Below are 20,613 nucleotides of genomic sequence, written 5' to 3' on the forward strand. Positions count from 1 at the left end.
GCAAATATCTTCTCCCATTCTGTCAGTTGTCTTTTGGTTTTGTTAACTGTTTCCTTTGCTGTGCAAAAGCTTTTGATCTTGATGAAATCCCAGTAGTTCATTTTTGCCCTTCTGTTGCCTTTGGGGATGTTCCTAGGAAGAAGTTGCTGCGGTTGAGGTCAAAGAGGTTGCTGCCTGTGTTCTCCTCAAGGATTTTGATGGATTCCTTTTTCACATTGAGGTCTTTCATCCAATTTGAGTCTATTTTTGTGTGTGATGTAAGGAAATAGTCCAATTTCATTTTTCTGCATGTGGCTGTCCGATTTTCCTAACACCATTTGTTGAAGAGGCTGTCTTTTTTCCATTGGACATTCCTTCCTGCTTTGTCGAAGATTAGTTGACCATAGAGTTGAGGGTCTATTTCTGGGCTCTCTATTCTGTTCCATTGATCTATGTGTCTGTTTTTGTGCCAGTACCATACTGTCTTGATGATGACAGCTTTGTAATAGAGCTTGAAATCTGGAATTGTGATGCCACCGACTTTGGCTTTCTTTTTCAATATTCCTTTGGCTATTCGAGGTCTTTTCTGGTTCCATATAAACTTTAGGATTATTTGTTCTATTTCTTTGGAAAAAAATGGATGGTATTTTGATAGGGATTGCATTAAATGTGTAGATTACTTTAGGTAGAATAGACATTTTCACAATATTTGTTCTTCCAATCTGTGAGCATGGAACATTTTTCCATTTCTTTGTGTCTTCCTCAATTTCTTTCATGAGTACTTTATAGTTTTCTGAGTGTAGATTCTTTGCCTCTTTGGTTAGGTTTATTCCTAGGTATCTTATTGTTTTGGGTGCAATTGTAAATGGGATTGACTCCTTAATTTCTCTTTCTTCTGTCTTTTTGTTAGTGTAAAGAAATGCAACTGATTTCTGTGCATTGACTTTATATCCTGACACTTTACTGAATTCCTGTACAAGTTCTAGCAGTTTTGGAGTGGAAGCTTTTGGGTTTTCCACATATAGTATCATATCATCTGCAAAGAGTGAGAGTTTGACTTCTTCTTTGCCGATTTGGATGCCCTTAATTTCTTTTTGTTGTCTGATTGCTGAGGCTGGGACTTCTAGTACTATGTTGAATAGCGGTGGTGATAATGGACATCCCTGCCGTGTTCCTGACCTTAGAGGAAAAGCTTTCAGTTTTTCTCCATTGAGAATGATATTTGCAGTGGGTTTTTCATAGATGGCTTTGATAATATTGAGGTATGTGCCCTCTATCCCTACACTTTGAAGAGTTTTAATCAGGAAGGGATGCTGCACTTTGTCAAATGCTTTTTCAGCATCTATTGAGAGTATCTTATGGTTCTTGTTCTTTCTTTTATTAATGTATTGTATCACATTGATTGATTTGTGGATGTTGAACCAACCTTGCAGCCCTGGAATAAATCCCACTTGGTCATGGTGAATAATCCTTTTAATGTACTATTGGATCCTACTGGCCAGTATTTTGGTGAGAATTTTCACATCTGTGTTCATCAAGGATATTGGTCTGTAATTCTCTTTTTTGATGGGATCCTTGTCTGGTTTTGGGATCAAGGTGATGCTGGCCTTATAAAATGAGTTTGGAAGTTTTCCTTCCATTTCCATTTTTTGGAACAGTTTCAGGAGAATAGGAATTAATTCTTCTTTAAATGTTTGGTAGAATTCCCCTGGGAAACCATCTGGCCCTGGACTTTTGTTTGTTTGGAGATTTTTGATGACTGTTTCAATCTCCTTACTGGTTATGGGTCTGTTCAGGTTTTCTATTTCTTCCTGGTTCAGTTGTGAAGTTTATATGTCTCTAGAAATGTATCCATTTCTTCTAGATTGTTGAATTTGTTGGTATAGAGTTGCTCATAGTATGTTCTTATAATTGTATTTCTTTAGTGTTGGTTGTGATCTCTCCTCTTTCATTCATGATTTTATTTATTTGCGTCCTTTCTCTTTTCTTTTTGATAAGTCTGGCCAGGGGGTTGTCAATCTTATTAATTCTTTCAAAGAACTAGCTCCTAGTTTCGTTGATTTGTTCTGTTGTTTTTTTTGGTTTCTATTTCATTGATTTCTGCTCTGATCTTTATGATTTCTCTTCTGCTGGGTTTAGGCTTTCTTTGTTGTTCTTTCTCCAGCTCCTTTAGGTGTAAGGTTAGGTTGTGTATTTGAGACCTTTCTTGTTTCTTGAGAAAGGCTTGTACCGCTATATATTTTCCTCTCAGGACTGCTTTTGTTGTGTCCCACAGATTTTGAACCGTTGTGTTTTCATTATCATTTGTTTCCATGATTTTTTTCAATTCTTCTTTAATTTTCTGGTTGACCCATTCATTTTTTAGAAGGATGCTCTTTAGTCTCCATGTATTTGGGTTCTTTCCAAATTTCCTCTTGTGATTGAGTTCTAGCTTCAGAGCATTGTGGTCTGAAAATATGCAGGGAATGATCCCAATCTTTTGATACCAGTTGAGACCTTATTTATGACCCAGGATGTGGTCTATTCTGGAGAATGATCCATGTGTACTAGAGAAGAATGTGTATTCTGTTATTTTGGGGTGGAATGTTCTGAATATATCTGTGATGTCCATCTGGTCCAGTGTGTCATTTAAGGTCTTTATTTCCTTGTTGACCTTTTGCTTAGATGATCTGTCCATTTCAGTGAGGGGAGTGTTAAAGTCCCCTACTATTATTGTATTATTGTTGATGTATTTCTTTGATTTTGTTATTAATTGGTTTATATAGTTGGCTGCTCCCACGTTAGGGGCATAGATATTTAAAATTGTTAGGTCTTCTTGTTGGACAGACCCTTTGAGTATGATATAGTATCCTTCCTCATCTCTTATTATAGTCTTTGGCTTAAAATCTAATTGATCTGATACAAGGATTGCCACCCCAGCTTTCTTCTGATGTCCATTAGCATGGTACATTGTTTTCCACCCCCTCACTTTAAATCTGAAGGTGTCTTCGGGTCTAAAATGAGTTTCTTGTAGACAGCATATTGATGGGTTTTGTTTTTTTATCCATTCTGATACCCTGTGTCTTTTGATTAGGGCATTTAGCCCATTAACATTCAGGGTACCTATTGAGAGATTTGAATTTAGTGCAATTGTATTGCCTGTAAGGTGACTGTTACTGTATATTGTCTCTGTTTCTTTCTGGTCTACTACTTTTAGGGACTCTCTTTGCTCAGAGGACCCCTTTCCATATTTCCTGTAGAGCTGGTTTGGTGTTTGCAAATTCTTTCAGTTTTTGTTTGTCCTGGAAGCTTTTTATCTCTCCTTCTATTTTCAATGATAGCCTAGCTGGATATAGTATTCTTGGCTGCATGTTTTTCTCATTTAGTGCTGTGAATATATCATGCCAGTTCTTTCTAGCCTGCCAGGTCTCTGTGGATAAGTCCACTGCCAATCTAATGTGTTTACCCTTGCATGCTACAGACTTCTTTTCCCAGGCTGCTTTCAGGATTTTCTCTTTGTTGCTAAGACTTGTAAATTTTACTATCAGGTGACGAGGTGTGGACCTATTTTTATTGATTTTGAGGGGCGTTCTTTGCATCTCCTGCAACAATTTTGATGTTTGTTCCCTTTGCCATATTAGGGAAATTCTCTCCAATATTTGTCTCCAATATACCTTCTGCTCCCCTCTCTCTTTCTTCTTCTTCTGGAATCCCAATTATTCTAATGTTGTGTCGTCTTATGGTGTCGCTTATCTCTCGAATTCTCTCCTCGTGGTCCAGTATTTGTTTGTCTCTCTTTTGCTCAGCTTCTTTATTCTCTGTCATTTGGTCTTGTATGTCACTAATTCTTTCTTCTGCCTCATTTATTCTAGCAGTAAGAACTTCCATTTTTGATTGCACCTCATTAATAGCTTTTTTGATTTCAACTTGGTTAGATTTTAGTTCTCTTATTTCTCCAGAAAGGGCTTTTATCTCTCCGGAGAGGGTTTCTCTAATATCTTCTATGCCTTTTTCGAGCCCGGCTAGAACCTTGAGAATCATCATCCTGAATTCTAGATCTGTCATATTACCAATGTCCATATTGATTAGGTCCCCAGCCTTCGGTACTGCCTCTTGTTCTTTTTTTTGTGGTGAGTTTTTCCGCCTTGTCATTTTGTCCAGATAAGATTTGCTTTCTCCTCCTCTGGAATTCCACTGTTCTCCTTGGTGAGTGAAGTTGGTCTTGGCTGGGTTTCTTATTGATCTTCTGGGGGAGGGGCCTGTTGTAGTAATTCTCAAGTGTCTTTGCACCGCCCTTCCCAGGGGCCAGGCTAAGTAATCCGCTCGGGTTCGCTTTCAGGAGCTTTTGTTCCCTGAGCGCTTTCTGTAGAGTTCCGGAGGACAGGAATGAAAATGGTGGCCTCCCGATCTCCGGCCCAGAGGGGCCCAGAGCTCGGGGTCCTGCTCCTCAGTGCGCCCTCAGAGAAAAGCGCCCAACCACCCCTGTCTCCCTGGCCTCTGGTCGCGCTTGGAGAAAAGCGCTCAATCGATCGCACTTGGAGAAAAGTGCTCGGTCGCTTCTGTCTCCCTGGCCTCCAGCCCCGCGCTTGGAGAAAAGTTCTCAGTCACTCCTTCTCCCTGGCCTCCGGCCACGCTCCAAGCTCCCCCAGCCTATGACCGGCTCAAGGTAACCCGGAGCTGAGAGCTCACTCCTTGGCTTTGTCACTGTAGCCAGCTTCCCCGCTCTAATACCTGTGAGCTTTGCGACACTCAGACACCCCCGGTCCTTCTGTGACCCCGTGGGACCTGGGGTTACACTGACCTCACGTGGGCTTCCCTCCGGTTTAGCCTCTGGAGTGATGTCCCTCCGTGGAGCAGACCTTTAAAAGTCCCGATTTTGTGCTCTGTTGCTCCGCCGCTTGCCGGGAGCTGGCCCCTCCCCCCGCGGTCTATCTTCCCGTCACTTTGGATTCACTTCTCCGCAGGTCCTACCTTTCAGAACGTGATCGATTTTCTGTTTCTAGAATTGTTGCTCTTCTTCTGTTCAATTTCCCGTTGGATTTGTAGGTGTTCACAATGGTTAGATAAGCTATCTAGCTGATCTCCTGCTACCTGATGTCGTCTCAGCCTGCTACTTCTCCACTATCTTGACTCCTCCCCCTCCAAAAAGGTTTTTAAAAAAAAAAAAAAGAACATTTACCACATTTACCAGAATTACAGAAAGCCTTCCTCCACTTCATGTGCTTGTCCCTCATCTGTATTTATGAATATATGTATGGGTAACATTTTTTAGATACCATATTCAGTATTTTTATTTATTCTGCCATCCTTATATTAATTTTTCAGTTGACCTAGCAATGATCATGGCCTTTTTTCTTTCTTTGTCTTTTATGACATTGACATTTTTGGAGAATATAACCCAACCGCAAGCCCCACCCCACAATGGACTGTTACTCAGTTTGAATTTGTCTGCTGTTTCCTTGTAATTAAATTGAGGTTATGCATTATTGGCCAGAATACTGTATAAGTGATGCTGTGCCCTTCCTCAGGTTATGTTTGGAGGCGCATGATCTCTATCTGTCCCTCATTGTTGATGTTAATTTCCATCACCCTATCAAGGTGTTGCCCAGTGTTTTCACTTTGCATAAGCTGTCAGTGGGGACACACTCTAAGACCAGCAAATATCCTCATCAGAATTTCTCCCTAGATGTAGCATCCATTCGTAAATCTTTCCTGATCCAGTCTTTGTCATAAGCTCTACAAAGTGACTCCTATGGCATTTACCAGAGGTTCTCAGCATTCTCCTCTAAGAATCTTCCCTTCTTTCCTATTCATTCATTCATTTGTTCATTCATTCACTCATTTATCTATTTATTGTTGTTGTGGACACATGAGGACCTACTTTTTTCAAAGATTTATAACTCATTACTGTTGATACTTCGGTGCCCAAATTGTCCCAGACTTGGCTAGAGAGCACCTTCGAGCTAGCTTGTAAATAGACACCCACCCTCCCTTAATTTTTTTGAGCATTTTCTTATTTTCTGACATTAAAAAGATGTTTACCTTATAAGGTTTACTTTATATCCATACTGTCCAAGGTCTAGAGTCAGTTATTTCTCTAAGGAAACATAGCTCTTTTTATTGGGTGAATGGTATTAGACACCAAGATCTGAGTGCCGTATGTACCCATCATGACTGGGGTATCTTTGCTTCTTTGCTCTTCAATGGACAGAACTAAGAAATACATGCTTTCATATACATAAAACTTCTCTTACATATAGATTCATATGCACACATTAACACATACGCATATGCACGTTAACATGCATATACACATACCTATACATATTTCAGGAATCGTAAGTTCACACTGATACCTCTGTTTCTATCTGTTCTTTCTTGCCTTCCCCCATTCCATATTTATATGTTCCTCCCATGAAGATAACCAACCCTGGCTCCCAAGAACATCAACATGTGTACTCATTGGTTCAGTCCTAGAGTACATCAAAGCAATTTCAGGAGTGTTTCACCCATACCATCACAATAAACAAACTTAATATTATTCGAGATTTGTTTGTAATTCTCACTCTGCCCGCACACTTCACCTTGCCCAAGACCAAGGGTTTATGGTTAAATATTGTGTTCATATTTATTTGGATTTGCCTGCCTGCCTCCCTCCATCCCTTCCTCCATCCCTTCCTCCATTTTGTTCACTGCAATCATGATATTCATTTGAAATACAAGGTTTGTTTGTTTCAGTTTGCTGTTTTGGTATTTTTTTTTCCGTTCCTGTTCTTTTTTATGTAATTCTTTGTGTATGTAGGATAGTCACACACTTCCAAACATAAAAACTATACAAAAGGTTATACTCAAAGAAGTGCTGCCTGTGGTACTTTCACCCTATTCTCCTGTACCCCTAATCCTTTATGGGCTATGACCTTCATTGCTTTCTGGTTATCCTTTATGTGTTTCTCTTTGCACTGATAAATAGACATAAGTATGTTTTCTTATTTTTCCTCCTTTGTTATACAAAAGGGGTAGCATTTTATATATCCTCTTTTGTACTTTGCATCTTTCACTTAATACCTCTTGGCAATCACTTCATATCAATTCTTAGAGCTCTTCTTTTATTTTATTTTATTTTATTTTATTTTATTTATTTATTTGACAGACAGAGATCACAAGTAGGCAGAGAGGCAGGCAGAGAGAGAGAAGAGGAAGCAGGCTCCCTGCTGAGCAGAGAGCCTGATACGGGACTCGATCCCAGGACTCTGGGATCGTGACCTGAGTCGAAGGCAGAGGCTTTAACCCACTGAGCCACCCAGGTGCCCTAGAGCTCTTTTTTATTTCTTTTGGCAGCTATTTAGTTTTCCATTGTGTGTGTATTCCATTGTTTATTTAACTAGTCTTCTATGCTTTCATGTTTAGGTAGGTAATCTTTTTTTTTTTTTTTTTTTTACTACAAATAATCCTGCAACATATAACCTTGATCATATGCATAGTTTATATTGTTAGAGGTATATTTTCAGGATAAATTCCTAGAAGTTGTATTACGGTGCAAAGGGTAAATGCACATGTAGTACTTTCAGATATTACTAAGTTCCCCTCCAAGGTATACCATTTCTCATTTTTGCCAAAAATAAAGGAAAAATGCCTGTTTCCCCATAACCTCACCAAAGTCTTTTGAATTTATTCCAGCCAACAAAGTTATGTCATTCTTGTGTTTGAGAAATGGTATCTCTGTGTTTTTAATTTGTATTTTTCTTATTATGAGTGAAGTCAAACATCATTCCTCATGCTTAAGAGCCATTTTTATCTCTCTCTCTCGGGAATTATCTATTCATCTCTTCTCCCTTGTTTTCTATAGAATTTTTGGTTCTTTGCTTTCACTTTTAAAAGCTCTTTATAAATTAGGGGTATTGGTCCTTTACCTATGATATATATAACAAAAATTTTTCCCAGTTTGTCACTTACCTTTTGACTGTGCTTATGACGTCTTTTGCCTACAAATGATTTTTATTTTTGTGTAATCAGTCTTTTTTTAATGCATCTGAATTTTTAGACAACTAGAAATCCTTTCCTTATAGAATAGATAGGCCCAAGTGTTGTCTAAATTATTTCAGAGTACAGAAATCAAAGAGAAACTTTTTTTTTTATGAAGAAGTTTGGATTTGCTGGTTTGGTTATGGAGGAATTCACTCATATTTCCTTCTTATACTTGCATACTTTGACATTTTACATTTCAATCCTTGATATATTTAGAGTTAATTATTCTAAATATATGGTTTAAGGAAAGGATTTCATTTAATTTTTTTCCAAATTGCCATCCAATATCATTAATGCTTAATTTGCCCCAGTGACTTGATATAACACTTCTATGTCATACTATACACTGGCTTATTTCTAGACTTTCTGTACTATTCTAATTGTGTCTATTCATGTGCCAATAATATACTGTTTTATTACAGACTTCATAGTGTATTTCAATAAAGTCTGAACTTTAGGATCTACTTGCTCACACTTCAAAAAAAGCCCACTGGAAATTTTATTGAGATCATATTAAATATGTCAGTTAACTTTGGGAAGTTATATCTTTGGGAAGACATATCTTAATCATGAGTAATGTTGAGACATTCTAACCAAGAACAAGGGATGTCTTTCCACTTGCTCCAGTCTACTTTTGTGCCTCTCAGAGTAGTCTTTATTGTTTCTTCATATGGGCCTTACATATTTCTTGTTAAGTATATTGCTAAGTGTTTTATCTGCTTTTTTGCTATTGTAAATGGGCTTTTCTCACTCATTTTAGCTTCTAATTATTATTGAGATAAGTTGCTATTGATTTTACATATTGATTTTACATGTCGATTTTATATTCTATTTTTTTTTTTTACTGAATTCTTTCATTTTTTGAGTTAGGTTTATCGTTGACTCTCTAGGATTTTCCAAGTATACTATCATGTCATTTACAAATTAGATGTATATTTCCCCCCTTTGCAGTTCCTAGTCGTCTAATTGTTTCCTTTAGTTCATTTGTATTCAGTAGTATCTACAGAACAATGTTAAATAAGTGGAGATAGTGAACTGCCTTGATTTTTTTTTCCCTTGACCTTAGTGAGAATGCCTCTGGAGTTTCCCCATTAGGGTAGATGCTGGCTTTAGGATTGAGGTACATATATTTGTCATGTTAAAGAAAGTACATGCATTCTTGTTTTATTTAGAGTTCTTATTAGGAATGCATGGGTGTTGAATTTTGTGAAAGGCTTTTTCATCATCTGTAGAGACAATAATGTGATTTTTCTTCTTAGACCAATTTATGGCCTGTTGATATTACCGAGTTTCAAGTATTGAACTGTCCTTGCATTCTTTATATAAATCCCTAAGCCACATTTTATTATAATGTATTATTTTCTTAACATTGTATTGGAGTCCATTTGATAGTATTTTTCCATCAGTATTCATAAATGATATTGACCTTTAATTTTTTGTGTGTTCTGTGTATCAGGTTTAGGTATCAATATTAAACTTCTTCATTAAAAAATAAGTTTCTCTTTGATTTCTGTACTCTGAAATAATTTAGACAACACTTGGGCCTGTCTATTCTATGTAGTTTCGGAAGAATTACCCCTTGAAACTACCCAAACCTAGTTCTTTGTTAGGTAGTTCCCTGATAACTTCCTATATTTCTTATATGAAATTGGCCTGTTTAAGTTTTTTAACTCTGCTAGGGTTAGTTTGGGAAACCATATTTGCCTAAGGAATTAAACACTTCTTCTAGATTTTCACATTTATTTGTATAGAGGGATGCAAAGTAATCTCTTAATGATTTAAAATAGTTCCTTCTGTATCATTAGACATTTCCTTCATCATTTATTTTGTGTATTTGCACTTTTCCCCTTTTCTTTGATTAACTTAGCTAGTAGTTTGTCCTTTTTGTTTATTTTCTCAGAGTTTGGATTTTGATTTATTAATTTGTATTTCTACTCACTACCTCTTTAATTTTTGTTTTATTTTCAACTTCTAGTTTCATTGCATTGTGCGTGAGATTGTTGTTAGTACTATTTCCACATTATGGAACCTACTGATACTTTCTTTGTGCTCTAGTGTATATGAGAAAGATTCCATATGTACTCGAGAAGAAAGTGTAGTCTCTCTCACAAGACTGTACTATTTAGTGTAAATAGTACAGAATATCTACTTTGTCGGTTATGTGGTTTTATATTCTTGTTTTTCGTCAATTTATCCTATTATATTGAGAGTGGGGTGTTACAGTTTTCTGTTATTAGTATGTCTCTACATATTACTTTTTGTGCCTTATATAAACTTTGTTTTATGCAGGTAGTTGATATGTTCTTTGTAGCAAAATTCATAACTTACATTGTCACTGTGGAATGTGGCTTTAACATCACAAGGTGCCCCTCTTTGTCTTGTTCATTGCTTTTTGGCCTGAAATGTACATTACCTGGTATTGGGATTGCAACCCTGAATTTCTTACTCTTAACGTTTGCTTAGTCCTTTCCTTATTTTTAGTCTTTTGAATCACTGTGTTTTATTTTATTTTTTTTTTTTTTTAAAGATTTTTTTATTTATTTATTTGACAGACAGATCACAAGTAGGCAGAGAGGCAGGCAGAGAGAGAGAGAGGAGGAAGCAGGCTCCCTGCTGAGCAGAGAGCCCGATGCGGGGCTCGATCCCAGGACCCTGGGATCATGACCCGAGCCAAAGGCAGAGGCCCTAACCCACTGAGCCACCCAGGCGCCCCTGAATCACTGTGTTTTAAGTCTGTCTCTTATTCAGCATAGAGTTGGGTTTTGCTATGTCTGCCAATTTGAATTTTTTTCTATTAAGTGAAAATATTCATGGTTAAGCTTGATCTCAGTATTTTCTTATGTTGTAGCTATGTGCATATTGTGCTGTACTTCCTGCGCTTCTCTCCAAATTTGAATGTCCTGTGTCATTTTATTTATTGTCCTTACTGATTTTGTCATTGTTTTGGGAGGGTTGAGATTCCATCTACCGCTTTTCTCCAAATACATAAATGTTCCTCTCAGCATTTGTTTTATTTTTATTTATTTATTTGTTTATTTTTTCAGAAGAATTTATTTATTTATTTATTTATTTTCAATGATTGAGATATAACTGGCACATAACATTGTAGAAAGTATGGGAATACAGTGTGTTGATTCGATGCATTTATGTATTGCAACATGATTACTGCTGTAGTGTTAGCTAACACTTCTGTCATGCCACATAATTATCATCTCTTTTTTGTGGTGAGAACAATTAGATCTAGTCTCTTTGCAACATTGAAGTTTATAATACAGTATTATTGATTATAATTGCTTTGCTTTGTCTTGGACCTCTAGGACTTATTTATCTAATGGTTAAGTTTCTACCTTTAAACACCTTTCCGGGGTGCCTGGGTGGCTCAGTGGTTAAGCCTCTGCCTTCGGCTCAGGTCATGATCTCAGGGTCTGGGATCGAGCCCTGCATCGGGCTTTGTGCTCGGCAGGGAGCCTGCTTCCTCCTCTCTCTCTTTGCCTGCCTCTCTGCCTACTTGTGATCTCTCTCTCTGTCAGATAAATAAAAACTAAATCTTTTTAAAAAAATGAAATAAAATAAACATCTTTCCAATTCCACCACCACCCAGCTCCTGATAACCACCATTCTACTCTGTTTTTATGAGTGTAGCCTTTTTAGATTCCACATACAGGTGATATAATACTATATTTGTCTTTATCTGCCTGGCTTATCTTACTAAGCATAGTGATCCTTGGGATTGTCACAAATGACAGGATTTCCTTCTTTCTCATTATTGAATAATATTCCATTATATATATATGTGTGTGTATATATATATACATATATATATATGTATGTATATATATACACACCACATTTTCTTTATCCATTCTTCCATTGACAGATACTTAGATTATTTCCATGCCTTGGCTACTGTGTATAATGCTACAGTAAACATGAGTGTACAGATACCTCTTCAAGATCTTGTTTTCAGTTCTTTTGGATAAATACCCAGAAATGGGATCATCAGATAATATGGTAATTCTACTTTTAATTTTTTGAGGAGTCTCCATACTATATTCATAGTGGCTGCACCATTTTATATTCCACCAACAGTGCACAAGGCTTCCAATTCTCCTACATCCTTCTCAGCTCTGGTTATTTTCTGTTTCTGTTTGTCTGTTTTATAATGGCCATTCTACCACGTGTGAGGTGATATCTCATTGTGGTTTGCATTTGCATTTCTTGATGGTTAGTAATATTGAACACCTTTTCATGTACTTATTGGCCATTTGGATGTATTCTTTGGAGTAATATCTGTCTAGTTCCTCTGTCCATTTTTTAATTGGATTTTTTAAATTAATGAGTTGTGTGTGTTCTTTATACTTTTTAGATGTAACCCCTTATCTGATATATGGTTTGCAAATATTTTGTCTTATTCCACAGGTTGACTTTTCATTTTGTTGATTGTTTCTTTTGACATGCAAAACTTTTTCATTTGATGTAGTCCCACGTTTCATTTTCACTTTTGTTGCTTGTGCTTTGGGTGTCACATAAAAAAAATTATTGCTGAGAATAATGTTATCCTAAATGTTATCCCCATATTTTCTTCTAGGAGTTTTATGCTTGAGTCTTTAATCCATTTTGAATTAATTATTGTGAGTGGTGTAAGATAGTGGTCCAATTTGATTTTTTTGCATGTGGTTATCTAGTTTTTTTAACACCATTTGTTGAAGAAGCTATCCTTTCCCCACTGAGTGTTCTTGGCTCTCTTGCCAAATATTGACTGTGTATGTGGGGGTTTATTTCTAGGCAAAAAATGTATTTTATTTTATTTGAGAGAGATAGAGCATACAAAGGGAGAGGCAGGCTCCCCACTGAACGGGGAGCCCAATGTGGGGCTCGATCCCAGGACCCTGGGATCATGACCTGAGCCAGAGGCAGATGCTTAACTTACGGAGCCATCCAGATGCCTCTGAACATACATTTTAAATAAGACATTTAGTCCTTGAGATTGAGAGAACTAGGTACTAGAGGATGCCTACCAAGTGCTGTAAGGCATGAAATAGTTGACTTATAGGTAGGTCAGCAGATTCTCCAGAGATCTCTTCCAGGTACTAATTCACCTACTCTAGTTCCAATGAGCACTTTTTGCTAATGTGCTGAGATCTCCAAATGGATTGTATGTTATGAAACAGGTTCTAACATATGTCATTCAGAATGGGGACTCTTATTGCCCCCTCATCAATTTTTTAGACAAATGTAAAACAAGGATAGAAAATAGAGTTTTACAGAAGAGATCTCATTTGAATTGGCTTTTATAATAAATATTAAAATGTTGCTTTGTTTCTGTTAAAATATGTATCAGGTGAGAATAACAGTATTGGAACTACACATCTGAAAAAGATCAGAAGCTATTTGTCTAGGGGACTATTGATATAACTTTCAGAGTCTTACATCCTGCAGTGACCTGACTTTGAAGGGGATTGTCTTTAAATTTAACTTATTAGTAGACGTTGGTTGGTAATAATAACAGCAGCTCAGAGTTATTAAGCACCTATTATATCCCTTGCACTATGCTCAGGGAGAATTTTACAGGTGAAGTTGTATTTAAACCTCACAACAATTTATTTTTATCCTCACTACTTGACAGATAGGAATACTACTTAGATGGGTTAATAAACTTGCCCCATGGCTAAAAAGTTAATAATGAATCAACCAGGATTTTATCCCAAGTTGTCTGTCTCCGTACTCCAGAGTGTTTAACTCCAGGCATGTTTTCTGCCTGACTAGGATGATGAGGAACTTAGGCATATTTCCTTCCCAAAATAGAAATGGGGAGTTAATGTTTGCTGCCCTCCTACTGAAGTACTTGCTTTCTTGTCCTGTAGGGGAAGATTACTTCATTACTCTTACTACAATTCTCATGTGGGGAAATCCTCTTGTATTTTTTGTTTTCTGAGTGGCACGCTACCGCTCTCAATGCATATACTTTGCAGTGGGAAAACTTGGGAACAGGAGAAGGAGGTTAGGAAAAATCAATTTCTGGGGAATAAGTTGCCTTTTAGCTATATGCCTAATTAAGAGAAATTTGCTAGATCTTGAGCAACATGTTGTATTATGTTTTTTATTATTTATATCAGCAAATAACAAGTTACTCATTTAGTGAGCAAGGCTAAATAAAATTGAGAAGATCTGAGCCAAAATGTGGTAAAAATAATGAATTGTAATTTTAATTAAAAATGTGAAGTTTCATCACTTCTAGGTCTTTTGGCTAAGATCAAGTATAAAAATGCAAAGTTTCAGGGGTGCCTTGGTAGCTCATTTGGTTAGGCCCCTGACTCTTGATGTCCACTCAAGTCATGATCTTGGGGTTGTGGGATCAAGCCCATGTTGTAGGGCTCTGCACTTAGCCAGGAATCTGCTTGTCCCTCTCCCCTCTGGCCCTCCTTCCCAGCACCACCCCCCAACTCCTCCGCATACATGCATGCACTTGTGCATGCATGCTCACTCGCTCGCTCTCTCTCTCTCTCTCTCAAATAAGTAAAATCTTTTTTAGGAAATGTGAAGTTTCAAATTTCTTAAAAAAATGATTAGGATAAGTATAGTCCATTTGAGAGGTCACAGAAACAATAAATTCTATAAATGACACTAGAATTGATGCTTCTAAACTCGTATACATTGTGTTTGTCGTACTGACATCGCCCTGCTTTGTTTCGCTGCAGCCTCTTCCTTCGTCCTACCGCTGCTGAGTCCGACAAGTCTCTTTGAGCGACTGTTCAGCATACTTCTTTCCTCCATGTCAGCCTACCTGCTGCTAAGCACAGGGTATGAACTGTTTTTAAAATTTAATTTTTAGTAGCAAGTTTTAAATGATCTTGACATTTCTCTTTGAATATTTTACCTCTGGAGATGAAAAATGTATAAATCTTGGGGAATAAATTATACATATTTTCTGCTTCATAAGAACTATATATAAGTTGATCGTAAATCTTCTGCTTTCTTTTTCATATGTTCATAGTATTGCCTGTTGTCTTTGTCTTTCTGTTTATTTCCTGAAGATGCTAAAATGTCATTTCACTACCATATTAAAAGTTCTGATTGATTATGGAGAAATTTGAAGTCTCAAGCAATGAGTTAGGAGAGCTGTAGCATTGTTACATTCCTTTCCTGAACTTCAAATTATACCTTGATTTGTTCATTCTTATTTGAATATACCTTTTATTTTTACTTTTACATATATTTGGTCCAAATATTCTTTAGATTCAGAAACTTTCAGAACATTTTCCCGGAAGTTAAAGAATCCCTTTTTATTTAAGATTAAAATTTTCTTGCAAAACAAAAACTAGCAGCTTGCTTTGGGGTAGATCCTGAAGGGATCTCTAGAAGTCAGTGAAGCAGTGATACAATCTCCCCACCTGCTTTGAAGAAAAGCATTCTTTACTTTGAATTTTATTTCATCCTTATTTAAATGCTTATGAGGTGAGAAATGTGTACATTTTAACAACATTGTATAGAACAGACAAATCAGATTACTACCACTCAAAAGATAGCTCAAAATTTGGCCCAAATAAAGGATCTTAATCCCAACTAGATTAAACCTGGGGATTGACCATTGTGCTATCAACAGATTATTCCCAGTTTAGATGATTTTGTAAAGCCATTTTGGGTCCAAGACTTGGGTTCATTCTTTAAGAACTTAGTCGGCCTAATTTAGAATTAGAGGGATGTTCTAAAAAATCTTTTCATAATAGGCCCTAACATCCTAAGTGAACTAGACCCCAGGAGTTCTTGTCCTCAGATAGAGATGGTCCAGTAGGGTACAAAACCTTCTCCTACCAAAGCTCCCCACACCTCCTGCCTTGTTTTCTCCCTGCATAACCAGATCTGATGCACAGATGTGAAGAAGTAATGGAACATGGAAACATGGAAAGCAACATGGAAATTTTCACCAGTTACCTAATAAGATTTTAGGAGGGGCTTGGTTTGAGACTTAGAATTTTGAACTTTCAAATAAAACTTGAAGTCTATCAGCATATTCTTACTCAAGAGTGATAAACATAATGAGACTTTTAAACTGTTCACTCTTGGGGTGCCTGCATGGCTCAGTTGGTTACATGTCCAACTCTTGACCTTGGCCCACATCTTAATCTCAGGGTTGTGAGTTCAAGCCCTGTGTTGGGTTCCATGAAACCTACTTAAAGACAAAAACAAAACTGTTCACTCTTACCCCCTTTATTGGTGAAATTTCAGGATAAATAATTTATAATCAGAATCCATCAAACTATATATGAATTAGTTTTTAGTCTAGATGAGAAGGCAAAAGATAAAATAATTTCTATTGTAACTCACCATTTTGGGGTGACATGAGTTTCTTTAAGATATCTTACCTAGAGGTTGCCTTAAGGAAGTATATATTTGAGAGGGTCCAGAAATATGTGCCAAATTCTACAGTCACTTAATAATCAGTAAGCCCTTTTCTTTCTTGAGCCTTCACATTCTAAAGCAGCAAACAAATTTGAAGGAATGTGTAGAAGTTTAAGAAATACAAATCTAGGAATGGATCTGGTTTCCTGGATTAGAAAGGAAGGAAGGAAAGAAGAACAGATGATTAAAGTTGAATTTTGAGTGAAAAAATATTTCGGAATGTATAATGAGTTAGTCATGTAACTTACATTGGGGATAAATATGATAGTATTTTAAATCATCAATTTCATAGTCATAAAGATACCAAAGCATATTATCAGAAGCACATTTAATTTATTTTAAGAAAATCTGAAAAGCAAAAATTCATGTGTAAAAACAGAACTATAATGATGAGTATAACCTTATTAGTGAATGTATTAAGAAATATATTATTCAACATCAGAAAGTGTATTTACCTTTGCAGAAAGATGCAACAGAGATAGCCTGAAACAGCACAGTCTAACATTTTCAATTAGCACAGTTTTCAATTTCAAATCAGTTTTGCAAAACTTATAGCCCACCTGATTGTTCTACATAACTATTTTGGACGATCTGGAGGATTCTCTATGTAAATTAGTGAATAGTCGGGTATATAAAATATTGAAAGAAATGCAGTTTTATTACTTTACAGAAAATACAGTAATAGTAATCCTAAATTCTAACAATGTATCCTTGATTTAATGAATAAAGAAGATTCATTTTAATCAGCATTTCATTATTTTTATGCAAATGGAGGCTATTGAAATGCTTGAAAGTAGTTCTCTTAAGTTTGTTAAACATTTCTTGCCAAAATTGTATTTATATTATCCCTTTGCTTAACAAACTATAATACAAAGCTAAATGCCTTTTCTGCCCTGCTGAATTCGCATAGAGACCAAGCTAGGAGATCCTAAGTTTGTAAGGTTTTACTATGTACACTGTGAACCTGTGATGACATTTTATTGGTATTTCAGTTTATTAATTCAAATATGCAGACTTTATACAAGATATTGTCTAAAGAAATAAAGTCCCATAGGAAGATTGTCTTTATCACATTTATTCATCCACATTTAACAAATGAAAATGATTATAGTTTATAGTTTCTGAAAGGAAATAAGTCTGTAGCACCATTTGTAGAACTATGAAATTTATGTTTTCATATATTAGGAAAGAATTCTTTCATATATAACTGCAAATATTTTTAAAAATCTTGGTCCTCTTTTGCTTAGAGTACATACCTTCTTCATTCAATTAATCAACAGTTGTTTTTTCTTTCCCATCTCCAGTGTCCTGAACGCTAGACTGACAAAAAGGCAGCACAATTAGCTTACCCCAGGTGTCTAATAGAGTTGTAAGCTGCTATAAAGTAAGGACTTTGTTTTACAGTGTTAGGCACTTACAGAATGCAACAGTTAAGTTATTGTGACTTAATTAGGCTGGGAATTGTAAGATATAAAGAATGGCTAGAGAAAGTATTTGAGGAGAGGAGCTGAATTTGTGCCATCAGGGACTCCTGTGGAAGTTGAACTAAATTTTAAAGAATGGCTAAGATACAGGTATTCTACGTCAACATTTGTTTTTCAGTTATTTTTTTTAATAGCTCAGTTTTGTTGTTGCTGTTGTTTTTTAAGATTTTTTATTTATTTCGCAGAGAGAGAGAGAGGTCACAATAGGCAGAGAGAGAGAGGGAAGCAGGCTCCCCACCGAGCAGAGAGCCAGACGCAAGGCTCAATCCCAGGACCTTGGATCATGACCTGAGCCAAAGGCAGAGGCTTTAACCCACTGAGCCACCCAGGCGCCCCTCAATTATTTTTTTAAAGCTGTTATAAACATAGTATTGATCGCATTTTGGAAAGTATGGATAAAGGGGAAAATCATCTATTAACCCTATGCATCCTGCTGATATTCTGATAGATTTCTTCCAGTCTTACCTCTGTTTGTCTTTTTAACGTAATATTAATCATAGTCCATGTACTTACTATTTTATCTTTTTTTTCCTGCATAATATTATTTTAAGATTTATTCATTTCTTTATTTGAGAGAGAGAGTGAGGGGGGGCAGGGGCAGCGGGAAAGGGAGAGAGTCATAAACAGACTCCACACTGAGCACAGAGCCCAACTTCACAACCCTGAGATCATGACCTGAGTCAAATCAGGAGTCGGATACTTCACCAACTATGCCACCCAGATGCCCCATACCTAATGTTATTTTAGAAGCGTTGTCCCAGGTGGCTCATAGGCTTCCTAACCATCATTTTAATAGATATTTAATATTCTTTGATGTGGATGAACCTTAATTTATTTAGCCATTCCTCTATTTTTAGTCATTTTATTTATTTACATTTTTATTATAATATTTTGAGTTATATTTTTGTGCCAAGCTTTCTATATAGTTTCTATTACTTCCTTTGTTCATTTCTCACATGTAGTATAGGTGGCCATAGAGTATGAATTTATTTTTTATTTTTTTTACTTCTGTCTTCAGAACAGTGCCAGTTTATAATATCACCAGCAACTGATGAGAGGTCCTATCCTTCACAGTATTTAGTATTTTCATTTTTAAATAAGAATATCAACGGCTATTTCAATGGGTCAAAAATGGTACAGCTTTGTATAAATTTTCTGCATCTGTTTGACTAATGATACTTTCTTATGTATATATTGTCTGTTCATGTATTTGGGTATTCTACATCTTATATACCAGGTGATTTGTGTATGCTTTCTTAAATCCAAATACTTCCTTCTCCCTGGTCTTTAGTTTTTATCTTTATGATCAGTGATAGAATTTAAAGCATTTTGCTTCTTTTGTCGTCTCATGTTTGGGAAGTAGCACCAAATGGAACAGAGTTCAATATGTGAAATAGTTGAGGAATGCCTGGGTGGCTCAGTCGGTTAAGCGTCTGCCTTCGGCTCTGGTCATGATCCCAGAGTCCTGGGATCAAGTCCTGCATCTGGCTCCTTGCTGGGCAGGGAGCCTACAGCTCCCTCTGCTCCCTCTGTCTCTGTTTCTCTCTCTCTCAAATAAATAAAATCTTTAAAAAAAAAAAAAAAAGGTGAAAAAGTTGAAGAAATAAAATTGTTTTGGTTTGGTTTGGTTAGTTTGATTTTGTTTAGTAACTCCTGCTTAAGTAACTGACTCAGCAAATACTTACTAGCTGGGCCTGCAGTGGTGACAAGACTGACATGGTCAGAGCTTTTCCAGACTGGTGAGAAAGGTGTGTCAGTGAACATGTGATTAAAATGGTGGTTGAAGAACTTTAACAGGGTATTTGAGGGATAACAAAGGTGACACATTTATCCCTAAGTAGGCTGGAAGAGGATTAGAAAAGACTTCTGTCACTGTCTTATCTCATGAACATTTCTCCTTTGTCCATATTATAATCACCATTAAACTAGCCAAGAGATGTACCATACGTTATTTAATCACTCCCTAGCTTGTTTCCTGTCTTTGTTTTTGTTTTTCCCTTCTGTAGACAGTATTACAACAAACATCTTCATATGAGAATTCTGGTGCCCATAGTGGATTATCGTCCCAGGGTAAATTCCTAGAAGTGACATCACTGGATTATGTTATATGAATATTTTTGAGATTCTTGATGTAGAATGTCTGATTGCCTTCCAGAAATTGTTTATTCCTATGTAGAGAGTGTGAGAGTTAGTTTTCATTATACTCTTGTTAACATTATTTTTTTTTTTACTGGATAAATGTGATAAGTGAATGTGTTACCTTCCTATTGTTTTAGTTTCCATATCAGTTATCAGTAAGGTCAAACATATTTTCATGTGTTTATTGGTTCTTTTTTTTTCTTTCTTTCTTAGAGATTTAGGTCCATATCACACCCTTTTTTTATTTTTTTTTTTTAATTTGGAACATTGGTCTTGCTCTTCTGGGTATATTAATGATTTTAACTCAGGCATTGTCTTTTTACATCCATCTTAATGTTTTCTTTCCTTTTTTGTGTATTTACCTTATGAGTGATTTCTAAATATCTCAACTATTTTAAAAATTAAAATGATCTCAAGATTTAATAAATTTCAAAAAAAGATGGTGTTGGAGTTAATATTTAAATGTTCCTTTCCTTTCCCACTTTCTTCTTCTGGAGAGCCTAGAAAATTTAAATTTTGTGATATTGTGACTTTGAAATATTATCAAGGTGGTTTTAATTTTGCATAAATTTGCATTTTTACTTGTTTAATGTTTTTTTCTTTTTTT

At 36.2% G+C, this 20,613-nt stretch overlaps 1 protein-coding gene across 1 annotated transcript in view; it reads left to right on the plus strand.

Annotated features, from left to right (window-relative positions):
• Positions 1-20,613, plus strand: part of PIGN (phosphatidylinositol glycan anchor biosynthesis class N) — a 111,600-nt gene that overhangs the window by 62,771 nt on the left and 28,216 nt on the right. The window contains exon 23 of the mRNA XM_080821151.1: positions 14,682-14,784. Within this exon, the coding sequence (XP_080677277.1) occupies positions 14,682-14,784 (103 nt within the window). The remainder of the gene's footprint in view (positions 1-14,681; positions 14,785-20,613) is intronic.

The sequence above is a fragment of the Martes martes genome (genome assembly GCF_963455335.1).
Source record: "Martes martes genome assembly, chromosome: 13".
Lineage (NCBI taxonomy): Eukaryota > Metazoa > Chordata > Mammalia > Carnivora > Mustelidae > Martes > Martes martes.